Genomic DNA, 20,446 nt, shown 5'->3' with positions numbered 1-20,446 from the left:
TGGTCGGATGAAAGTCCTTTCGCCACGTGGTGTCAGGCGCCAACCCTAACAACACGTAGCTTGCGATGCCTTGCGTAAAGCTGCCAGGTAATGTCGTGTAGTAAAATAAAGAGCGATTAGCATATTTGCACGTAAATAGCGCAGCAAGGAATATAACGCGCGGGCGACTTTCGGTCTCTCAGAAGAACGAAAATGAAATTGCTTCCTAAATAAATTGCTATACCAATAGAAATAATTGCTATAAACACATAAAACAACCCAAGAAAACTGATGCCCGAAGGTTTATTCATCGTTGCTTCCAACTGCCGTCGCAAAATAAAGTTAGAGGGCGAGTGCTCACGTAGATATCCCTGTCGGCGAGGGCGTCGTCGTCGTCCACAACATTCACCAATATTATTGGACAAACATCACTTAATAAATGTCCGCGTCGCGATTGAACACGGCAACACTTTAGGTGGATTGCGGGGTGATGTACCGCGCGACTTCGGAAGACCGTTCACCTGACCTCCCACGCAACAGCACGTCTTTCAGCGCCTTTCGCGTCAATCTGTGGGTAAACAGTGACGAATGTTCCTTACGTACTTACACCACACACGTTTAGTTAGTACGGAGAGGCCGTTCGCAACTTAGCCAAGCGAGGAAGTGCGATTGGCGAAGCGTTCCGCTTTTCTCAGAGCATGCGGCAATAAATCGACGCAGGAATGTCTTTTCTTAGACAACAGAGACACGCAAGTGCGGGCTGATATACTTTGTAACTGCGTTTCTTTTTTTATTTCTCATCGCGGAACCGTAAACACGGGGAAGGCCGCGCGTACACCGCGGTCGCCTGTGCTGGAGCCGTGCCCTTCTGCCTCTAGCAATATGGCCGCCGACGGTTTCACTCGCTCCCGTAGGCGGCGGCTGCGACTGCCACTGCAGAAGCTTTATATAACTTCCTTGATTTAACCTAGACACTTTCAGCGCACCCAGCCAAACTGCTTAGCGGACTAAGTCGTTTGCATCGTCCTGTAGGTGGGCTCCACCATTAAACGCGTCCTGAGGCAAAGCCGACTTCCTGCTCACAGCTTTTCGCGCACGAACATCCGTGGGCCAAAAATGATTCATACAGAACACTATTTCTTCAGCGGTCGACTATGTGCATGTTGACTGGTTGGAGTGTGACGTGACAGGTGTGCATTCCTGTATCTTCCACTGAAGGAGGAATACTTTTTTTTATTAAACGAACGGAAAACGAAAAATAAATAAAGAGCACGCCCCGCCGAAGTCATCTTTTGCCCTGTTCCGGCTTGCGCCCGTGGGAAGGGTACTCAGCCCAGGATCCATATTCCGGAGTTAGCCTTGTGCTCTCAGATCTGCCAGCACTTGCGCTGAATAGTACAATCTATGCAAAGGAAATACGCAAAAAAGTATTGCTTCTCCCTGACGCCAAGGATGTGATTAAACATAAAAAGCATTGTCATTTGATGTGCCGCTCGGAAATAGAGCGCAACTCGGCAGCCATATATGTAAAGCAAGACATCATCCTCCTAATTAACCTATCAGCGGCTTCGCTCGTTTTATTCGCATCGCCATCCTCCACTTCGTCGTCGTCATCGTCATCTTCATCGGAATTTTTCTTTACCATCGTCGTCAGCAGCATATTTCTGTCCACTGCAGGACGAAGGCCTCTCCCATAGATCTTCAGTCTTGTGCCAGCTGACACCATCCTACGCCTACACGTTCCCTAATTTCTTCCCGCCACATAGTTCGCCCGTCTACACTGATGGCTCGACTACGTCGAAACTGAATAAAAAATTCTGCAAAATAAAAAAAGAGGGGGGGGGGATAATACACTGTTGAGATGCGAAGTGTCACCGAGTCAAGAAGCGGTTAAAGCTCACAAGCGACAATTCTAAGTTTCGCAAGCATTTGCTTCTACTTCCTACAGCTTTCAAAGCGTCAATTCCTCTCTGTTTTTGCTTTGCTTTTTTTTCGCCATGGCAGTTTTCCTTTCGCAAAGTTCTCCAGCCCCGATGTTCATTCAATTTGCATTCGCTCACCGTATTCTTTGCACCGTAGCGCGCGTATTCCACGAATAGCAGACTTGGAAAGCGAAATGAATCATTGTTGCCCGAGGCTAGTTTCTGGATGTATTACTTGTTTAGCATCGGCCGAAACGCGCTGGCCAAAGATATTCTGGACGTGCGCTCCTGCATGTCGCATATTTCTCCACATATATCAAATGTCCGACATCGTTGAGCAGGAGAGAAGCGCGTATCTGCTTCAGACGCTACCAGTTCAATGACTGCAATTCCCGAAAGTGCTTCTCTTTTCATGAGACATCAATTCAAAAGTTATGCGAACAGCTATGGACACTTCGATGTTGCAATTTACGATTTTTTTATTTCCTTATTTATTATCTGCTTTTTTTCTGTTCTTTTTTTTTTGCAGTGCACTGTTTCGTAATGGTTTCAAGCGCATTCGATAAAGTTGGTATATCGAAACCTATTGGGCGTGCAGCTTTTTCTTTTTTTCTGTTTTCGAATCATATACAACGATAAATCTCTACTGTATGACTTGAGTTTTTTCATCAGCCTGCGCAGCCTCTGGAACTCAAGGGTGATATACATATGTAGACACGCTTACCTAACACATCAAGCCGACGGAACACTTATTCAGTGAGCATGTAGTGCCCGAAATACGCATTGTCAGATTCCTTGTTTTGCGAAGAGGCTACATGCGCATGTGGTACTATTTATGTGAATCTATTTGGTATCCTGCTCCTGTCTTCTTAAAGAATACAAAAAAAAAAGAAATCAAGCGACGGCAAGGGAGGAGGGAGGGACAACAATTTATAGCCGGGCCGCGGTTAAGCGCCAATCTGCCGACCGGTAGGTTAGTGGCTTGAATTTTGCCGGCAATCTCAAAAATCTGTGGCGAAAATTTGCTCAAGAACCGCTACATTATCATGTCGCACATCGTATCGATCCGGGTCGGTAACTTTGCCTCGAGAATCCATCGGCACAATCGTCGCATACGTGTAGAGCTCCGTCAGCAAAGAGCTAGACAAAAGGAGACTCTAGGAACCGCTTCACGAGCAGAAAACGCTGAGAAATACGTGACAAAGGTGGAGAAGCAACCAAGTGTATCGTCATGTTCATTCATCTTACTCTGTTGTCACAGCAGCGCCGCGGAGTAAACTCAATAACAAACGGACGGAAGCACTTTTTTCAATATAAATTGCAAATAGTCAATACTTCCTCGCGTTACCAAGCGAGGGATGTGCAGCGTCAGGCGCTTCTCAGAGCGCAAGTTCACAATACCACGTTTTGCAATCACACTACCACGTTTTGCAATGTGCGCACGTACCCTATAAGCCGGCGTTGAGCAGAAGCGTTTATCGTGACTCCAGCGATTTTTTTTTTTCGGACTGCACTGCAGTGTCTTCTGGGCATGACAAATGCGCTTTTGCTGTGACACGGCCGCTTTCTGTGGCGTTCCTCCACCCGAGTTTGAGGACAGCTGTAAATTCGGCGTTTTATAGAAGCGCCGTGTTCGAGACTAAGAAAAGTGCGAGTGCTGTGGCAATATAGTATAGTCGGACCAAGTGGTAAGTTAGCTCCTTGCACAGACTAAAATTATCGGCAACTGCCCTCTCAAGTTAAGGGCCCCATTTATCGACTCTTACGCTCTACCCGTCCACTCACAAACAAAAGCAGAGAGAAAATAAAAGATGGGAAGTCAACCAACGGCGCTCCTCCTTATTAGTTTTCATTCGCTCTTTATCTTATACTTTTTTAATTCATTCGCTCTATTCAAAGATGTGTAGGTGCCAGTAGGTGGTGCAGGATACCCCTCTTTTCTAGGGAGCCCTAAATACGCACGCCCGCACCCTGCTCTTGAGCCTGTGTGTATATATATGAAGGCTCCCCTACTCTACGTCGACTACCCTTGTTCGTCTATTTGCGCCACTTTCGTACAGTAGTGACACCGAGGAAAACATTGAAAGACCGGCTCACCCAAAAATCACACGGAGAGGGTTTCACAGGCACGTCCACAGAAGCGGCGGAGTTGGACTACTGGTGATCACACCATCCCGGTTTGTTTGTGGACTGCGCTTCGGCTGCTTATAATTGCTTTCTATGGTAGTGCCGTCGGGTATCCTGTGCAACATAGCCCTGGAACCTAGTTTTAACTGAGGCGTGGAACGAAAATGTTCTTGGCGTCACTAATTTGTTGGTCCCGATCGATAAACGAGATCGCGTGTTTACGGAAGTGACAAAATTGCCACATTCTACATTCTACGCGAAATAACAAATAAAAAGATATACAGCAGGGAACATGACGCAGCGCCCTATAGCAATATCCCCCCCCCCCCCCCACCGCAGCCACCACACAATTTCCCCTTCCCTCATTCTTTCTGTTTGTCCTTTTTCGATTTCTGCGTTTGGTTGAATGCATCAGACAACTGAAACCTTACTTTCTGCACACCAACTTCCTTCCGCGTTCGCGAAGATGAGTTACTGGGTGCTGGCACTGTCAGTTGGATCACCTGTGCAATCTCCCTGCTTTGCTCGGTTATACAGCCCGGCGTGACGAAAGCGGTGACGTCAACATCAACGCGGTTTACTCGGTAACATCCCCATTAGATTCTATGACAGCCGGATAAGGTAGCATAATGTCATGCATCGAAGTGCACCGGCCTTGTGCCACGTAGGAGGCATTGGGCGAGGAGCGCGCAGCAGTGGAAAGGGATTCGTTGGGGCCGAGCTAGCGCAGTGAAAGTAGATAACTGGGTGAGGAGAATTGTGCCGGCGCCTGTGATTGGTCCGCTTCTCCTTGCTTAGATTGCCGTGGCTGGTCGAAATTCGCGCGGCGAGCGGCGCCGCCCCGATTTCATTGGCAATGTGTGCGACGATATACATGAACATCCCAGTTACTTTTGTGCTTCAATACATACAAGAGCGTTTTGTTAAAAAAAGCAAGTGCAACAACAGCCCATTTTCACCACTTTTGTGACGGCGCATAGCTCGAAACCCGTGCCATCCTCAAAATTTGTTCCAAGCGGACATGCCTTGCAACCTCGCCGGCTACAATTCGCAAATTGCAATGTGTGCCGTAAACTGATTATTCGACAAAGTTAATTAGTGCATTTCCCTTAATTAGCCGATTGTGCATTTCGATTTATCGCGCGAGTAGTGTGAGCCGCTTCAAGCAAACCAGCTCAAGGGCTACAAGTATGCTATCTGGTGCAGGTGATATTTTAAAAATTCTGCATAACTTAAAGATGTGTGCCCCATATATAATCTTTACGTGTGGTATCACTGCGTGCGTGTGCGTAGGTGCGTAGTGATGGGGGGGATAGGGGGTGTTGTTCCGATGGCAAATTTTGTTGTCAGTTTCAGAGAGCAGAACCAGGCCTCTTGTGGTAGCAGTGACAAAACCCGTCATGTTGTCACAGAATGTTTGCTTTTTCAGCCAATCGAAAAAGGACACACTGCGAGGTAGTGAAAAGCCGGCAACATGCTGGAATTTCGTAGTGCTGACCGTACCTCACCGAAAGTACTCTGATTAGAGTTGTTTCAAATACAGAAAGGGCTGCCCCTTTTTATGAGGCCTGCATCAGTTTTGTCGATTACAAACATTTTCGAAGCAAAACGAAAAAAAAAAACACATTTGTAGCTATGCTCACCAATCCAACAAAATGTCTGTCGTAGAGGGGGTTTTTTGGCAACGAGAACACCTCGCTTCCAGACTTCTGCTATTCCTAGGAGTGCGTACGCAGAACACATCGCCTCATCGGCCACGTGCTGCACCTGGATGTGTATGGGGCTTTTGTTCAAACCGGTCTCCGTTGTTACAATGGCACCAGCGCACGTATAGGAGGCCACAGACGGCGGGCTACGCTGTCACGCCCTTGCGTCTGAACGCAGCGCGCTATCACAAGACGCGACTAACCAGTTTCGGCTTCTTCACTCGTAGCTCTAAAAATGCACGGGCCTGAGATCCTGTCTTTTTTCTGCACTCTGAAGTGAACCATAGTGTCGCCGTATAAATTTTAATGAACTGTTGCGTAATTAATTTTCCTCTACATGCACCCCCATTCTCGGAGGAGACAGAAGAGGCAGCCATAGCACCGGCTCTCACTTTCCCGTCGGCCACCGCTGCCATAAGCGATTCTAATTCAGCCGTGTACGACGGTGGAGCCGGGTGTATCGGCAGACTGGTTGGAATCCTCGCACGCTAATCCATAATTCAGTCAGAAGTTACACTTGCTTGGGCTCCAGCGCACGGGGGCCTGTCAGGCAACGAAGCCGCCCTAAGTTTAACGAATCGGACATAGACAACACAAGCGGAGGCTGAGACCGGCGCCTCGCGTGATAGACTCATTACATACCACGACATCTGCCAACACTGCAAGTCATCTCGATACACTTTACCCACTCTCATTTGTCACCACTCGAGGGAATTTGAAATCCTATGGAGACAACTGCAGACACACGCCGTCACTTCTTCGTCACTCCTTAATACACCATACCTCGATCAATTTCTGGATCCCGGCTGTTATCCTTGCGCCACCTCTTCCGCTAACGATAATCACATACTTCTATAATGCCCTCCCCCTCCTCTACCCTCCCCTCCCCCCCCCCCCCCGCCTTAAGAGTGTGGAGCCCTAGGCAGCTCCAAGACTGGTCTGCAGGACGAAGTTCTGCGATGGACCATGTAGGTGATGGAGGTCTACCGCATGTAGATGTCTCTGTCCACTCCCCACCCCCGCAGGTCCTGCAGGGTTTTAATCCTACAGATAAAGTTGTTCATTAATTCATTTCTTCATTCCGACACTCGGCCTTCCAGCTCCCGGTGCGGTAGCTCGGCGAATCATCCCCCCACCTTCCCTTCCCCTCTTTCTCTGGGCCAAGTGTCTGTGTGTGCGTGTGTGTGTGTGCGCGCGCGCGCGCGTGTGTGTGTAAGGGTGAATAAAAAACACACACAATGAACGAAACCGAGCAAGCCTCGCCACCATACGACTAGACACGGTCGGATACGTCAGAGAATTATGTGTGCATGATCGACTGAAAAGAATGTTGACGCACTGTCATACAAGTCCCACTAGGCATAATTTCTCTCTCCAATTCACTCTATCTTTCTTTTTCTCTGTGTGTGTGCCGCTAGACTAGTCGCGCAGCAATTTGTCGTGCTTTGGGGTCTTTCTTATTGCTTAGAAAACGCTTTAATGTAGCACGTATTGAGCAACAGAAAGATCGATCGGGAGATTTTTATGATTGCCTTGAATAATCTGATTGATAATTTTGCTCGCATTATGATGTTTGCGAAGTAAGTTAATTAACAATAACTAAGCCTGCAATTAGTCAATATACAAAATATCTTCTGACTTGCTCGAAGCGACGGGAAAGAACGTTACCTTGGTTCTGTACAGCTACGGGGCACTGTAATATTATCTTTTTTTATTTTGGCACAATTTACGTGGGACAGCCGGTGCGTACACTGCACAAGGGCAGCCGTTCTCTGAATACCCCGTTGATAATTCGCCCACAGCTGCTTCTTTGCAGTGAAAGAGCCCGGAGAGCCATGTGTGCTAACGCTGCCTCTCAGAAAAAAAGAATGAATAGCGCACGGATGCGGTACGTTTCTATTGTAGTGCCTGAAATGAGTTCTGCTGACACGCTCTTTGCATATCAATAGAGACAGTCCGTGCGAGCTCCACATTTTGAACGCGAAAGCGTAAGGACTTTGCAATGAATGAGACACACAGAGGGCGCGCGCTTCTAATTCAGCTCAGATATGCGGCGAAGCCCATTGTACGGGTAGTGAACGTGTCCTAAAGCTATAGGCTCATTCGTGCCTTGTCTATCCTTTGCAGGTTATCAGCTCGGGCTCAGAGGGGTTTTCGCTTAACGAAACTGCCGAAGATTTGCATTTCCATTCAGGCACCTCATGATTTTCGCTGGCGACCGAACGGTGTGTTTGGACGTGCCATCCATGTTGGCACTTTCAATAATTCCTGCCCAAGTGGCGAAATACCGCGAAGTGAAATTGAGTAACGGCGCACACTTGCGTAAATGTCGAATGAACGTTCTTTTCAAGCTTCGTTGCCTTTATTATTACATTCATTATTTTTTCGAGTTAATATGAATGTATTGCACCTATATTTAGCTGTAATACACAGTAACCAACGGCTGAATAATCAATTAGTTGCACAGCCGCTTAATCCAGTTCGCATTTAACGGATTGTCGCATTGAAAAGAATGATCTTAAGGGAGTGCGAAACATGTCTCGAGTAGTTCTGTATATTATATTTGTATTTAATGAAAGTCGATGTTCGACACGTTCGGACATTTATTGCTTGCGTCGTCCGTAGAACTTATTTCTAAGGGAACCGCCCAGTACACACTATATGTTAACCCTTGACGTGTCGCTCATTGACGAGCTGCACCGTGGAGTTATATACAACCTTAATGTTCTATAACTTGTACGAAGGAACGCTAAAGAAACGCTAACGGACTGCGCTCTGTTTTGGACAGGTAAGATGTTCTTTCAAATAATTTGCTTTCTTTCATTTGGCCTATGAAAATTGATTATTACTGCAGCAAGTGAAGGCCAAAACTTTCCATATCGTATTGTTTTCTAATGCTCGCGCGGAAAGGTAATCACCGGTGCGTCAGTGTGACGTCAAGGAGTTGGAAATATTTTCTCGCATTTTGGCTGTTGCGATAGCTGCAGAAGAGTTTGCAGAATTCTCAAGTTTGACGTGTCGCTCTTATACCGATAGACAATTAAATATGGCCCGGATCCCCCGCGATAGCTTAGTGGCAATGGACGGTCACTCTGCTGAGCTCGAGGTGGCGGGTTCGACTGCAGTCGCTGCGATCGCGTTTGCGTGTGGCCCAAATGCAAGAACGCTCGTGCATGTAGATTAAAAACATGCGCGTTAAAGAAATCGGCGTGGTCAAAATTAAATCGGAAGTTCCTCATTATGACGTGCCTCATGTTGCGATCGTGGTTTTGACACGTAAAGCCCCATCTGTTCTAATGTGATTAGGTGAGCCCCAACAGACGCTGTTGAAATTTACGACGCCACAGCGCGCCGGTGCGGGTACTTCAGCGCTACTGGTTTTGCTTTCTGCTTCTTTTCTGGCTTATATAGCCGTTTCTCACGGCTAAAGTTGCCTTTTTTGCTGCATACAGAACTTTATTCTAGTCATAGAGCTTAACTCTTCTCATTTCTGCGTGTATTTCTGAGAATATTGTAATACATGTATTCCCTTACCACTTCCAGTGCCTCACTACCTATTGTAAACTGGTGTTCCCTTTCGAGACTGTTAAACATTACTTCAGTTTTCTGCAGATTAATCTTTAAACCCACCCTTCCGCTTTGCCTTATACAGGAACTGCACTTATACAGGAACACTAATCGAGTGATTCCTCGTGGGCTAGGTTGGGCGTACAGGGCCTGTTTCCGCAGCAGCTAGCAAGCGCTTCGCACACACGCTGCTGCTGATGATGATAATTTATTGACATCCCCTTTGAAACGGGGCGGTAACGAAGTCACCTAGCTTGCTTGATTTAAGGCGCAAAGCTATACATGTTTTCATTTCTGGCAGTTTTGTATACATCTTAATCTAGGAGATCGCGCACCTCCTCTGTGACTGTCCACGTTACAATGTGTAAAGAAAAGTGCTCGTGACCGTGCTCGAAAAACTGGACAATCGCCCCTTCACAGAAGGGAAAATTCTAGGACACTGGTCCGGGCGGGTTTCGACGCTCAAGGCCTTAAGGGCTTTGCTCAAGTTCTTAAGGACATGTGAATTGCGCGAACGCCTTTAACTATTCTTGCGCGTAACATCGCGTTACTGTGTGCATTTTTCTTGTCTTTTTTCTTCTCTCTTCCTTCTCCTTTTATTCCCTTTACCCCTTTCTCCAGCACAGGGTAGCCAGCCGGTATTTACACTGGCTAACCTCCCTGTCTTTCCTTCCCTTTTGTCTCTCTCTCTCTCTCCTTAATCTTTTTTTTTTTCGCTTCCTCAACAGCCTATCTAGCTGTAAGCTACCCATGCCTGTAAAGAATCCGATTGCATCAATCTCTTCCCCGCGTTTTTTTTTTTCGCCAATACTATAAGCGTCTCTTGCTCATCTAGACTGCTGACCGGCTGATGCTTCCATCCACTTAAGTACAAGCGCTTCTGGAAGGTGTGCGTTACCTACGTCTCCCACTCGGTGAATCCCCTTCGCATTCCATTACGATGTGCTGAGTGGTTTCCAGATTTTTGTAGTAGCAGACATATGCCTCATCTTGTTGCGGATATTTGCTCCGGAATGTCTTTGTCCTCTGTCAAGCAGCTCGAGCGTCAAATAGCAAGGCACCAGCGGCCTTTGTGCGATCGTACTGATATTCCCTTCTAATTTCTTTCTTCCCCGAATTTCTTTCCTCTCATGAATGAAAGAGAAGGAAATAGGGTTTCATAGCGAGGGTGTCGAATCTGGCAACCTTGATGCCATAAGGTAGTATAGGAGGGTTTACTAGCTACGAGAGCGCTGTCCTAAGGCCACGTGTTACGTGAGGTCATCGAACAAGGAAAGCGTGTTCCACATCCGCCCGCCATGGCTCTGAGTGGCGCTGGCTAACACTCCCAGGGCTAGGTCTTGGACGCATAAGTACCCCAGTCAGTGGACCGATTGATGGCCGTCACTGTGGCACAATTGGTAGCGCATCTCATGCGTTATACGTACGTTGTTGGTTCTGTCCCCACCGGCGACAAGTTATCTTTTCGTCCACATTCATTTCCCTTCATTATTTTTTTTAGTTTCCAACGACGGCTAATTACACTTATGCTTTACTTGGCTTCATCGCCTGTTGGCTTTATGTGGTCGTTGAATTTCATTTGGCGCGTCGCAAGAGTGAAAATTCGTGTACTCATATCGACAAGACTTGGGTTCTGGCGGATAAAGTAGTTAAAGAAAAGTACTGTGCAAAATAGCATAACCAGATATTTCGAGAGAGAGTTTGCACTACGAAACTGTGGGATAAAAATAAAAGTACCGCCCATTTGTAAGTTGCCCCTGAGAGAGCGTTCACACCATTTCTGCTGTGTGGGAATGACATCATGAAAAAAAGAATTTACGTGCCGAAACTACAGTGGCTAGAATACCGAAACAGCTTTCTGAATATGAGGCACGCCATAGTGGGGGGGACTGAAATTTCGGCTACCCGGGGTTCTTTAACGTGCACGTAAAGCTAAGTACCCGGGCGTTTTCGCCCCCATCGAAATGCGGCCGCCGTGGCCTGGATTCGATCCCCCGACCTCGTGCTTAGCAGCCCAGCACCGTAGCCACTAAGCAACCACGGCGGGTAATGCCGTCTTGAGAATGGACACACTATATGTGTATGAAGCGCGATTGAACTGCACTAAGCCCTCTGTTTACCTACGAGAAAGTTTGAGGGAGTGCGTATGACACTTGGACTATAAATTATAATACTCCTCTAATGATAACGAATGAGCCAGCCGACCGAGTTGCCTAGCAGCGTCATCCCTCAAAGTGGGGTACAGAATACAGCGACTCTCTGCGGTGATCCTCTAAATACGCGGAGTGGCTCGCCGGACTTCACGCACGAATGGGGACAAGTATGATAGCAAGCGCGTACGATGGAACTCACTGGCATCTCGCGCATCCGATGTAAGACGGATGAGCCGGGAAGCAGGCGGGTGTGCTGTCCTCGCAGCCTCTTAAAACCGAGCGGCGTTGTCTGAATTATCCGAGGCGGACGTCGGGCGGTTCGCTTTAGCCCAGAAGAAAAGCGTAGCTGTTTTCATCTATCTATCTTTTTTTCTGCGCTCTTCCACTGCCTAGTACGAAATTCTCTCACGCAAAGAGCTTGAATAGCACGCTACAAGTTTCGTATAGCTGCACACTTGACAGCTCTTAGCAGCAGGAGGAGTGCGATGCGGAAGTGCAAAACACCCTTACTCTCCTTCACAGAGTTTCACGCATATATCCTAGAGGGACGTGAACGCTGTCATATTTTCATAAGCTCGGCAATCGTGCAATATGCAGGTTCCAGATGGTTGCCGTCAAGCTTGCTCGCTGCTCGCGTAGGTTTTGACTTAGCGGCTGGTTTCTTTGCGACTGCACGTTCCTCGCCATTATCTCCTAGTTTTTCGGCTGCCATCTGAACGTTTCGCAGAGCTGTTACGTTATTTATGCTGTCTGTCGTTCTAAAGCGACACGGCTTTCGAATTATTCAGAAGCCCTGGGGGTTTCTCAACGTGTAGCAAAAAAGCACCGTTCGCAAGCGTTGTCGCATCCCATCAACACGGTAATCAGGCCGCAGCGGCTGGGGGGAGGGGCATTGAACCCCCAACTAGTTGCTCAGCACGAAAAACAAGTATCGCGCAACCGCGGCAAGGTTTCGTAGAATTGTGCAGATATGCTTCTATAATACAAATGTTTAGTTTCCAGGTCTCCTGCATGGTGCTGCGCGCTGCTGTCGGTAGAGCACAGTCGTAACTCGAAGACCGGTGGTATATTTCACGCGCGAATTTCGCTACACTGCTGGCCCGCGGCGCCTTCCTACTTATGTGTTTCTTTATATACATGTATATTGTTTACTAAGACGTGCATCGTCTGCAGGATGAAAAGGTTAAAGGCAGATGCAACTGCATGACGAAGGCTGCCCTACCTGTACTCAGAGGCGGAAAGCAACAAGAACACAGCGAAACAATACACAAACATCAAGTAAACCATTGTACAAAAGGCAAAAAAAAATCGCGATAAACTTGTGAATTTTCTTTACTAAGTACGTAATCTAGAACGTTCCAGAAGTAGGCTGCGCAGTTTTCACGCCGGACTGGCAACTTACGCAACCGTGCGCAATACTCGCTGCGACTTCACCGAAGCCGCGTGTTTGTGTCATGAACATTGCGCTCTTACAATGGGGTTTGAACTGCCTCTGCGAAGAGACCTACATTTTAACGAACTCCCTCCATTCCTGACTTGCTTGCGCCAGCTGCAAGTTTCGCAGCACTGCGCGCTGTTTCAGCGGACTGTAGGTAGATGTGCGCGCACCGAGCCAGCGACGAAGCAACGTTACGGTACGGCCATGTTGGGAAACATGTGGCAGCAGCCGCGCTATCCGTGTCTAATAGGGCCGCTGTCGGCGGCAGGCTCACCTGAACGAATCGCTTCTTGACGAGCATCCCAGGCCCACAGGCGGCATGCACGACGCCGCCGGCCAGCGTGCGCCCGCACATGTGTCGCGCGTAAAAAAGAAACAACCGAAACAAGTTAAAACAAAAAGTAGCGGGAGAAACCGCAGCCCCGGCTTTCGTGCGCATCGTCCTCTCCCCACCCTTCGCCGTCTCTTCAACTGCGGCGGCAGAAAGAAAAGCGCAAAGAAAAACAATACCCGCTTAAGGGCTAAAAGAATGAGGAGGACGACCGGGGAGGAACTTTCAAGCTTTTGCAGATCGCGGTCTACACCACCCGCTCTTTTCCACCTTCGCTGGCTTCCTCACTTTCACCCGCTCCCTCTTTTCGCTGTTCCACCCCAACCCCCGTGGGGCTCGCGGCTTGTCCGCCGCCTTGTCGCGCAAACCGGCGTGACGTCACGCTGTTTGCGTCACGTGACGTTGTTCTCTCTCAACCCCAACCTCCGGCGAGGCCCTCGGGCCGGCGGGCATATCTCGGCGCTGGCGGGAGCGTGGTGGCGGCGCGCCTGAAAGAGGAGACCCGTCTCTCGCCACCGCTTCCTCCTCTCAGCACCGCCGAAGAAGAATAAGAAGAAGCCAGCGAGCAGCAGGGAAAGCGAGCGAAACAAGGCAGAGAGAAAAAGAAAGCCCAGAAACAGGAGGGAGGAGGGCCGGGTTTTGCACCCCCTCTTTTACTTCGCTCTGATGCTGTGGCTGTTTCGTTGGACGAAGACGCTCGTCCGCCGCCGCCGCTCGCGTCGTGCTTCAGCCCCCGCCGGCCGGCGCAATGCAAAGGCAACGCGCGCGACTCTGGCGTCGTCTGCTGTGAGGAGACGCCAGCTCCGAGCGCTGTAACAAACAGTCAAACGATTCTCTCAGCGACCCGACGCTTCCAAGCCCTTCGGCCAAGCTCGACTCGACGACCCGGCGCTTCCGGACCAGCGTGCGAGCCCGTCTACTTTTTCGTGGCTGCCCGAATTCGTTGGATACGCGACCGCTGGATGCCTGGATCCGCGTCAATCCAGAGAGCGGCGGAGCGTGATGGGATCCCGTCCGTCGTGATGTGCCGCTGTGCTTGTTAGATGTTCTGTTTGGGTCGGTGGAGCTCCTTCTCGAAATTGCCTTTTGCGGTGAAGTTTGTGTACGTGCGTGTGTAGTGTGGGTGTTTCGGCGCGCGCTTGTGTGTTTCTTTGGTGCCTGTCGGTTTCGCGCGTCTCCCTTCCCGCTTCCTTGAGGGGTTGAGTCTCATCGAGACATGCTCCCGCCCCGGAGGCTTTCGACCTCGTCCTTGCCTCCTCCGGTCGCCCGGTCTGCGAGCACCAACGGCGGCGGAGGATCCGAATTCGGAAGACGTGAGTCATCCGCCGGGCCCGCACGTGCGGTCGCCGGTAACCTGCAATTTTTACTCTCTCTCGTTTGCTTGCTCAAAAGTGGCGTGTGCGAGCGTGCCTTAAACACTGATGTGATATTCGTCTCCTGTTCAGGATAAGCAGAAAATACCTATAAGTCATGTTGGACGTGTACAGATATGGCTCCGACGCGATCGGAATGTCGCCACAACTGAGGACGGCGTCAAGCTAGAGTAATGATCGAGAGCGCGAATTAATTTAGGCGCTTCCTTGCTCATGATGCAATCTTCCTGACTTGGCTGTGATTTTTCTACCGATGGCGAATCTTTCTGCGGCCACGCGTAGGCTCGTTGAGGGCAGTTAGCTCGACTTTTTGTACCATATCGCTGAGGCACTTCTCAATGGACGCGCCTGATCGAAGCGCTTTTCCAAAGTATCTCTGTATGTAGTTAAGTGCCGTGCATGTGAAAGTTTCCGCATGATGCTTCAGAATGTGATGTAACAGTTGAAGCGTGAATGAGTGCGCTCATGATTGAGAGTGGATTGAACTTGAGTGCGCGAAATTGTTTGTTATGCCTGCGAGAACACTGTATTGTATGGTTGCCGTTTCATTATTATAGTCATGTAACGTTGCGAAAGTCTTATAAAGGCCTGTAAACTCCTGCGCGGGTTGGGTTTGAGGGGGCGTGGAAGCGTCTTTAACACAGGCGCTCACACGCGAGAACGATGCTGCTTCAGTGATGCTTACCGCGGCGGCTTTTCACGTTTCCTTGAAACGCGGGAAATCTAGAGTGGCCATCTCTTGGCACACCCAAGGAAATGTGCCATGCGCGTATCACACTGCGACAGGGAGCATCGTTCTTCTGTCACGAGGTTGGTGACCCGATCGTTATCTCTCCGGGTGCGCTCTTCTGCGGGCCTGGCAGAGCCACGACTCTGCTTTCACACAGATGTAAACACAAAGGAGGATCCTGTCGACTGCTCATTCTGAGAAGGCGCTCGCTAAACCGTTTTGCTGGCGACAAGCGCTAACAGTTTGCCCACCCATAGCGTCGGTAAGCTTTTTCCTTGCCAAGATTGACACTTAGCTATGTTTTATGAGTCGTGCGTCAGTTTAATTTGTTCCTTCGTGAGGTATTTTTTTTTTTTCGATCAACGGCATGACAGGGCGCCACGCTCTTTTATACATTTGTTAGTATCCATTTTTCTCTTTCGGAACTTGGTAGCCAGAGAGACGAAAAGCAAGATACTTGCACAAATTGTTTAGCCGTAGAATCTGCAACTGTGTAATAATATATAGAGGTGGGAAAAGAACAAAGGGAAGAACACTTCACCAGAAGGTGGCCACGATACTTTCCAATGTACAAACAAGGAAAATAGACAACTTGGGAACTTGCCGTCAGTTTAAATGTTGCAGGCAACACAATTTTTCAGTAGAGAACGTGTAGTAGAGCATCATATGGAGAAAAATATTAGAGATGGTTATAGCAAACCTATTGCATCAAACTAGAAAAATACGGATCTCTGGAAAAGCATTCACTGCCGATTACGATATTCCCTAATGCAAAATTTGAGCGCAGCTGTATGCGTGTTTTCTTGAGATATATTGGCTGGCGCGGACAATTTTTCACGTGCGGCACGTTGCAAACGGAGCGAAGTGTGGCGCGGCTGCTTCGCTGATCGGGAGATCGCGAGAGGCAACGCGTGGGTGACGCGTTGGCGCGATTCACAGTAGCCGCCGCAGACAGACCTCCGCTTATGCAGTGCTTTGTTTCCATATGTAGTATCGGCGGCGTCATCGGTGAACAGACGACGCGCGCTACTTTGGCGCCATCTCGTAGTTATCGTCGCCGCAAACCCTCCTTAAACAATCTAGTTCATATCGTCCTCCTCAAGTGGTGTCTCGCAACAAAAGTTACCAGCTGTGGCTATTGTACTGTGGTTTTTGCACTTAGAAGCCGACGATATAACTTAATCAATAAAAACATTTCCTACTAGTGGAATATCTTACCTGTCCCCATATTTAGTTCTTATATAAAAAAAAACTTGTTGAACTTCGTCTTCGCCGATGTCTAAGGCACAGTCATCAGTCGACTCGGCCCGTCGTGTCCGCATGGAATACCGTGGAGTGTCGGTTGCAGTGGTGGCCACTTGGCCGAAGCCTGAACTACATCCTGGGCGGCATTTGATGTGAAGCATTCTTCTCCCAGTGCAGCCACTTTTTCGCAGGCGGACGGGCGGGCAGGGTGGGGTACCTTGCCGTTTTCGTGGGCCGATCGCGGTGACGGTGGAGTCTTAAACAATATGCCACAGAGACGACTGTATGTGTGCACTGCGTATGTGCCACTGCGTTGCAGTCACAGGTCGGCAAAATAAACGGAACACGCTGGGACTGACTCACCGAATATATGTTTTCCTTAGGGATCACTCGGACTCAGACTCACGGGTCAGTCTGAGCCCGAGTGTGTCGACTCATGGGTGAGCTTGCCGAGCTATGGTTTTAGTTAGCTTTCAATTTATCGTGCCATTAGAAACGTTCTATCTTACTCATTACAAGTATAAACACTGTACAAATCACGAATGCTTCGCATTACGTAGAGGTCAACTATAGTTGAGGCTGCCCGACTTTTATGTTGTAGATTTGGTAAGTTCTCGTTTTTATTCGTTAAGAGGAACTTGCTATTATTTGGTCATAGTTTGAATGAAACTTGGTTGATATTATTGCATTACTTGCAATGTTCTGTGTCATTCGGCCCCATTATGACTATACGAATTTATTTTATTTTACTATGTCGCAAATGGTTGTGTTGTAACTTGTGTCATGACCTTAGGAGGGGAGCATACCGAATGCGCTTTTTAAACATTAAAATAATTTTTCAAAATCGCCCATAGCATGTAACATAAGTCTACTCATTAATCAGGATTACTCTAAGAAGTGTACATTACTTGCACATGAAATCAATAGACACAATTCAATCGTTGACAAAATTTCACCCCTCTTGGAACGAATTTTGAAACTACTTGCTAAAAAGAAAGGCTGAGTTTTCCCATTTGCTTTTTAGGCACAATGACTTTTTATGCATTGAAGCCATACAATAACTGACACGTCAATGTATTTCATCGCACATTTTGAAAAGGCATAACTTGAAACTGCTTTGATCTTCAGAATTCATTCCCAATGGATACGACTTGCGACCTCACCAGCTACAATTCGTAGATTGTGGTATGTGCCGTAGTGTAATTAGTTTATGACTTCATTTAAAACTTCAATTAGTCGAATATGCATTTTATTTGTTGGGCAAGCAATGCCCACCTTTTTGAGTAATCAGGCTCTAAAAGCAGAGGAACTGTGTTACATACCAAGGGTGATTCGAGAAAATTCAGTTAACGATTACAAAACAAACGTATTATGCGTATCTCCAGTGGCTCTAAGTATCGGGCAATTTTGAATACACAGAAACGATACTTGAGTAGTGACAAGTTTACTGCTGTGTGCAATCTAGCTATAGCAAACAGGCAGAGACCGCTGTAACTGTTTATACTCTATTTGGGGACGTTGTTGTTGGCGAAGTTACTTTGAGCCCTCGTTTCAACCATCATGATAATGTTGAAACTAAACTATTGATTTATTGGCGAATAAAAAGAAAGTGGTAAAGTAGAAATGGACTCACGCTGGAATAGAAATGGTGTAACTTTAAAGCACTCCGTTTACAATGTGTATCGACCATATCCACGTGCAAAGGCACGTTTCCATAGAGAACCGACATCTTGTGATGTGCTGAACAAGTGGATTGTACGTACATTCGACGCATATGGCTGCGGATTTTGGGAGGAACTTAGTGCCCGCATTTGTTGTCTTGTGTCCTGCCGAGTCCTGCGTTGAAAGTTCGTAAAACAGTTTCGTTTGAAGTAGCATTTACCCTCTTAAAACAATCGAATGCTACTTTCCTAAATGAACACTCTATATGGCATCACTAACAATAAGAATGAGCGATAGGAACTTCCGGAAAATAGGATGCCTTCCTATTGGGAAGTTCAAATTGTGGCCACACGTTCCAGTCCACGCCGGCATCGCCGGCTATGCAAATTTGTCGCCAAGCAAAAGCAATAGTACCAGAAATTGTTGTTACTCGTTACGCTTCATACTGCTTCTAATCAGCGCAGAATGATCGCAGTAATCTCGTGAAGTATTCGCTGTCTACAGATGAGTTTTCTTGCTGAGACGCAAGAACTGCCCTGTAGAACTTTTCGAACACTTGCGATTGACGCTATCAGCGTTTACGCAAACATTTAAGATACAAGTAGTAAACTAAGCAATCGGTTCGATAAAGATAAGGTTGGTTCACTGTGAGACCACATCGTATACTGGGATTTATGTGTTGATAACGCAACGGCGCGAATGGTAACCTTTAGCCGGCGATCGTGAATAAACAGAGGTTTCGCCGGGGGAAAGAGCGTATCCTTGGGTGTGCCGTTAGGTAACGCACAAAGCTCGAACAGTGGCCGTGTGGTCGCTCTAGGAGCCTACATCGGATTAAGAACGGTGCCGCGAAGGCCTCTTGTGTTTGCATTCAGCAGGTTTATGAACACTGGAGATAACAGACAACAGTCGGCCCGAAATTTCTTGGCATACAGTGTAACAATAATTTATCCTAAGATTGTCATGGTTCAGAACTTGAGGTTGACCTCAGCGAACATGAAGGTTGCGTTACGTCTCAACATGGCCAATAAAGGTGTTAATTAGGCGTTTGCCACGAGGCAGCTCCACCCAGTGGCGTAGCTAGGTCGTCTAGCACCCGGGGCCCATAGGTCTTATGCCATCCCCCCCCCCCCCCCCCCCTGGGTGTAGCCGGCGGAAAGAGGGGGGTCTTCAGACGTATATGTCAGCCCCCCCCCCCCCCCACACACACTGGCCCCTTACACCCGGTGCCCACGGCCCCCTGGCCTCCCTCGTTGCTACGCCACTGGCTCCACCCATCCGTCAGCGCCTACCAAGAAGTCAACACAGCGTTGACACCGACTGCTCACGGTTCCACAAAGGGCACCCCCACCACTACCGGTTAGCCTGAACTACTGATGCAAAGGGCCAACGTGAAATGCTACCAAAGAACGGCGCCTACTTTGGATATCCAGGTTGCTGTCCTGTCACATATTCCATGCTTCGAAGGTTGCTTCGGGGGTGGGGATGCTTCGGAGGTGGGTATGCTGAGGAACGATGCGATTTGGGCTTGGTATCACAACCGATTCGGCGATTGTGATTGGCCGCAATACAGTAATCCGATTCCCTAGTCGGGTCGCCTAGGGAAGACGACGGTATTAAAAGCCTCTTGTCCAGTTCGCTCTCTCACAAAATTTGTTGAGAGCCTTCAGTCTACCAGGCTGATGACGAGGATCGGGCGAAGGTTCCAATAGAACCTTTTCAGTCAATGGTGCAACGACGAAATTTGACAAGATGTCTGTCAGCAATTTTCTCTGTACATCAAATCGCGGGCAGATGCACGAAAGGTGTTCTGTCGTCTCAGGAATACCGCATTCCTCACAATTCGGACTGTCCGCCCGGCGGATGAGATGCAGGTAGCGCCGGGTGAAGGCCACGTAATCGTAAACTGTGCAGCAAGCTTGCATTGTGCCTTTTTATGGCGGGTGGTATCCGTATTTCTATCTCTGGGTCGAGTTCGTGAAGGTGGCGATAACGATGACCTGGCGAGGCCCAATATACTGCCGTATTATCACGCAGAAGTCTATGCACTAGAGCATCAGTGTTTGATAATGAAAATGGGATGGAGACTGGTGTGCAATTAGTGTGGACCATCTTTGCCTCCGCGTCGGCGAGCTCATTTCCATGTAGGTCACAGTGTTCCGGAATCCGCTGAAGCCTTATGCAAGGGCCAGCTCTTAGGGCGACATCGTGTG

The 20,446-nt window shown here is 48.3% G+C and overlaps 1 protein-coding gene across 15 annotated transcripts in view; it reads left to right on the top strand.

Annotated features, from left to right (window-relative positions):
* The window catches only part of LOC126540634 (coiled-coil domain-containing protein AGAP005037-like), a 592,903-nt gene that overhangs the window by 281,314 nt on the left and 291,143 nt on the right, over positions 1-20,446 (top strand). The window contains exon 1 of one of the 15 annotated variants that reach the window (XM_055076171.2): positions 14,175-14,536. The exons of the other annotated variants lie outside the window; for them this stretch is intronic. Coding sequence (XP_054932146.1) covers positions 14,440-14,536 — 97 coding nt within the window. The 5' untranslated portion in view covers positions 14,175-14,439. Of the gene's footprint in view, positions 1-14,174; positions 14,537-20,446 lie in introns of those variants that run through there. 15 annotated transcript variants of the gene reach the window in all.

The sequence above is a fragment of the Dermacentor andersoni genome, chromosome 2, assembly GCF_023375885.2.
Source record: "Dermacentor andersoni chromosome 2, qqDerAnde1_hic_scaffold, whole genome shotgun sequence".
NCBI lineage: Eukaryota > Metazoa > Arthropoda > Arachnida > Ixodida > Ixodidae > Dermacentor > Dermacentor andersoni.
This window is presented reverse-complemented; position numbering and strand designations above follow the sequence as displayed.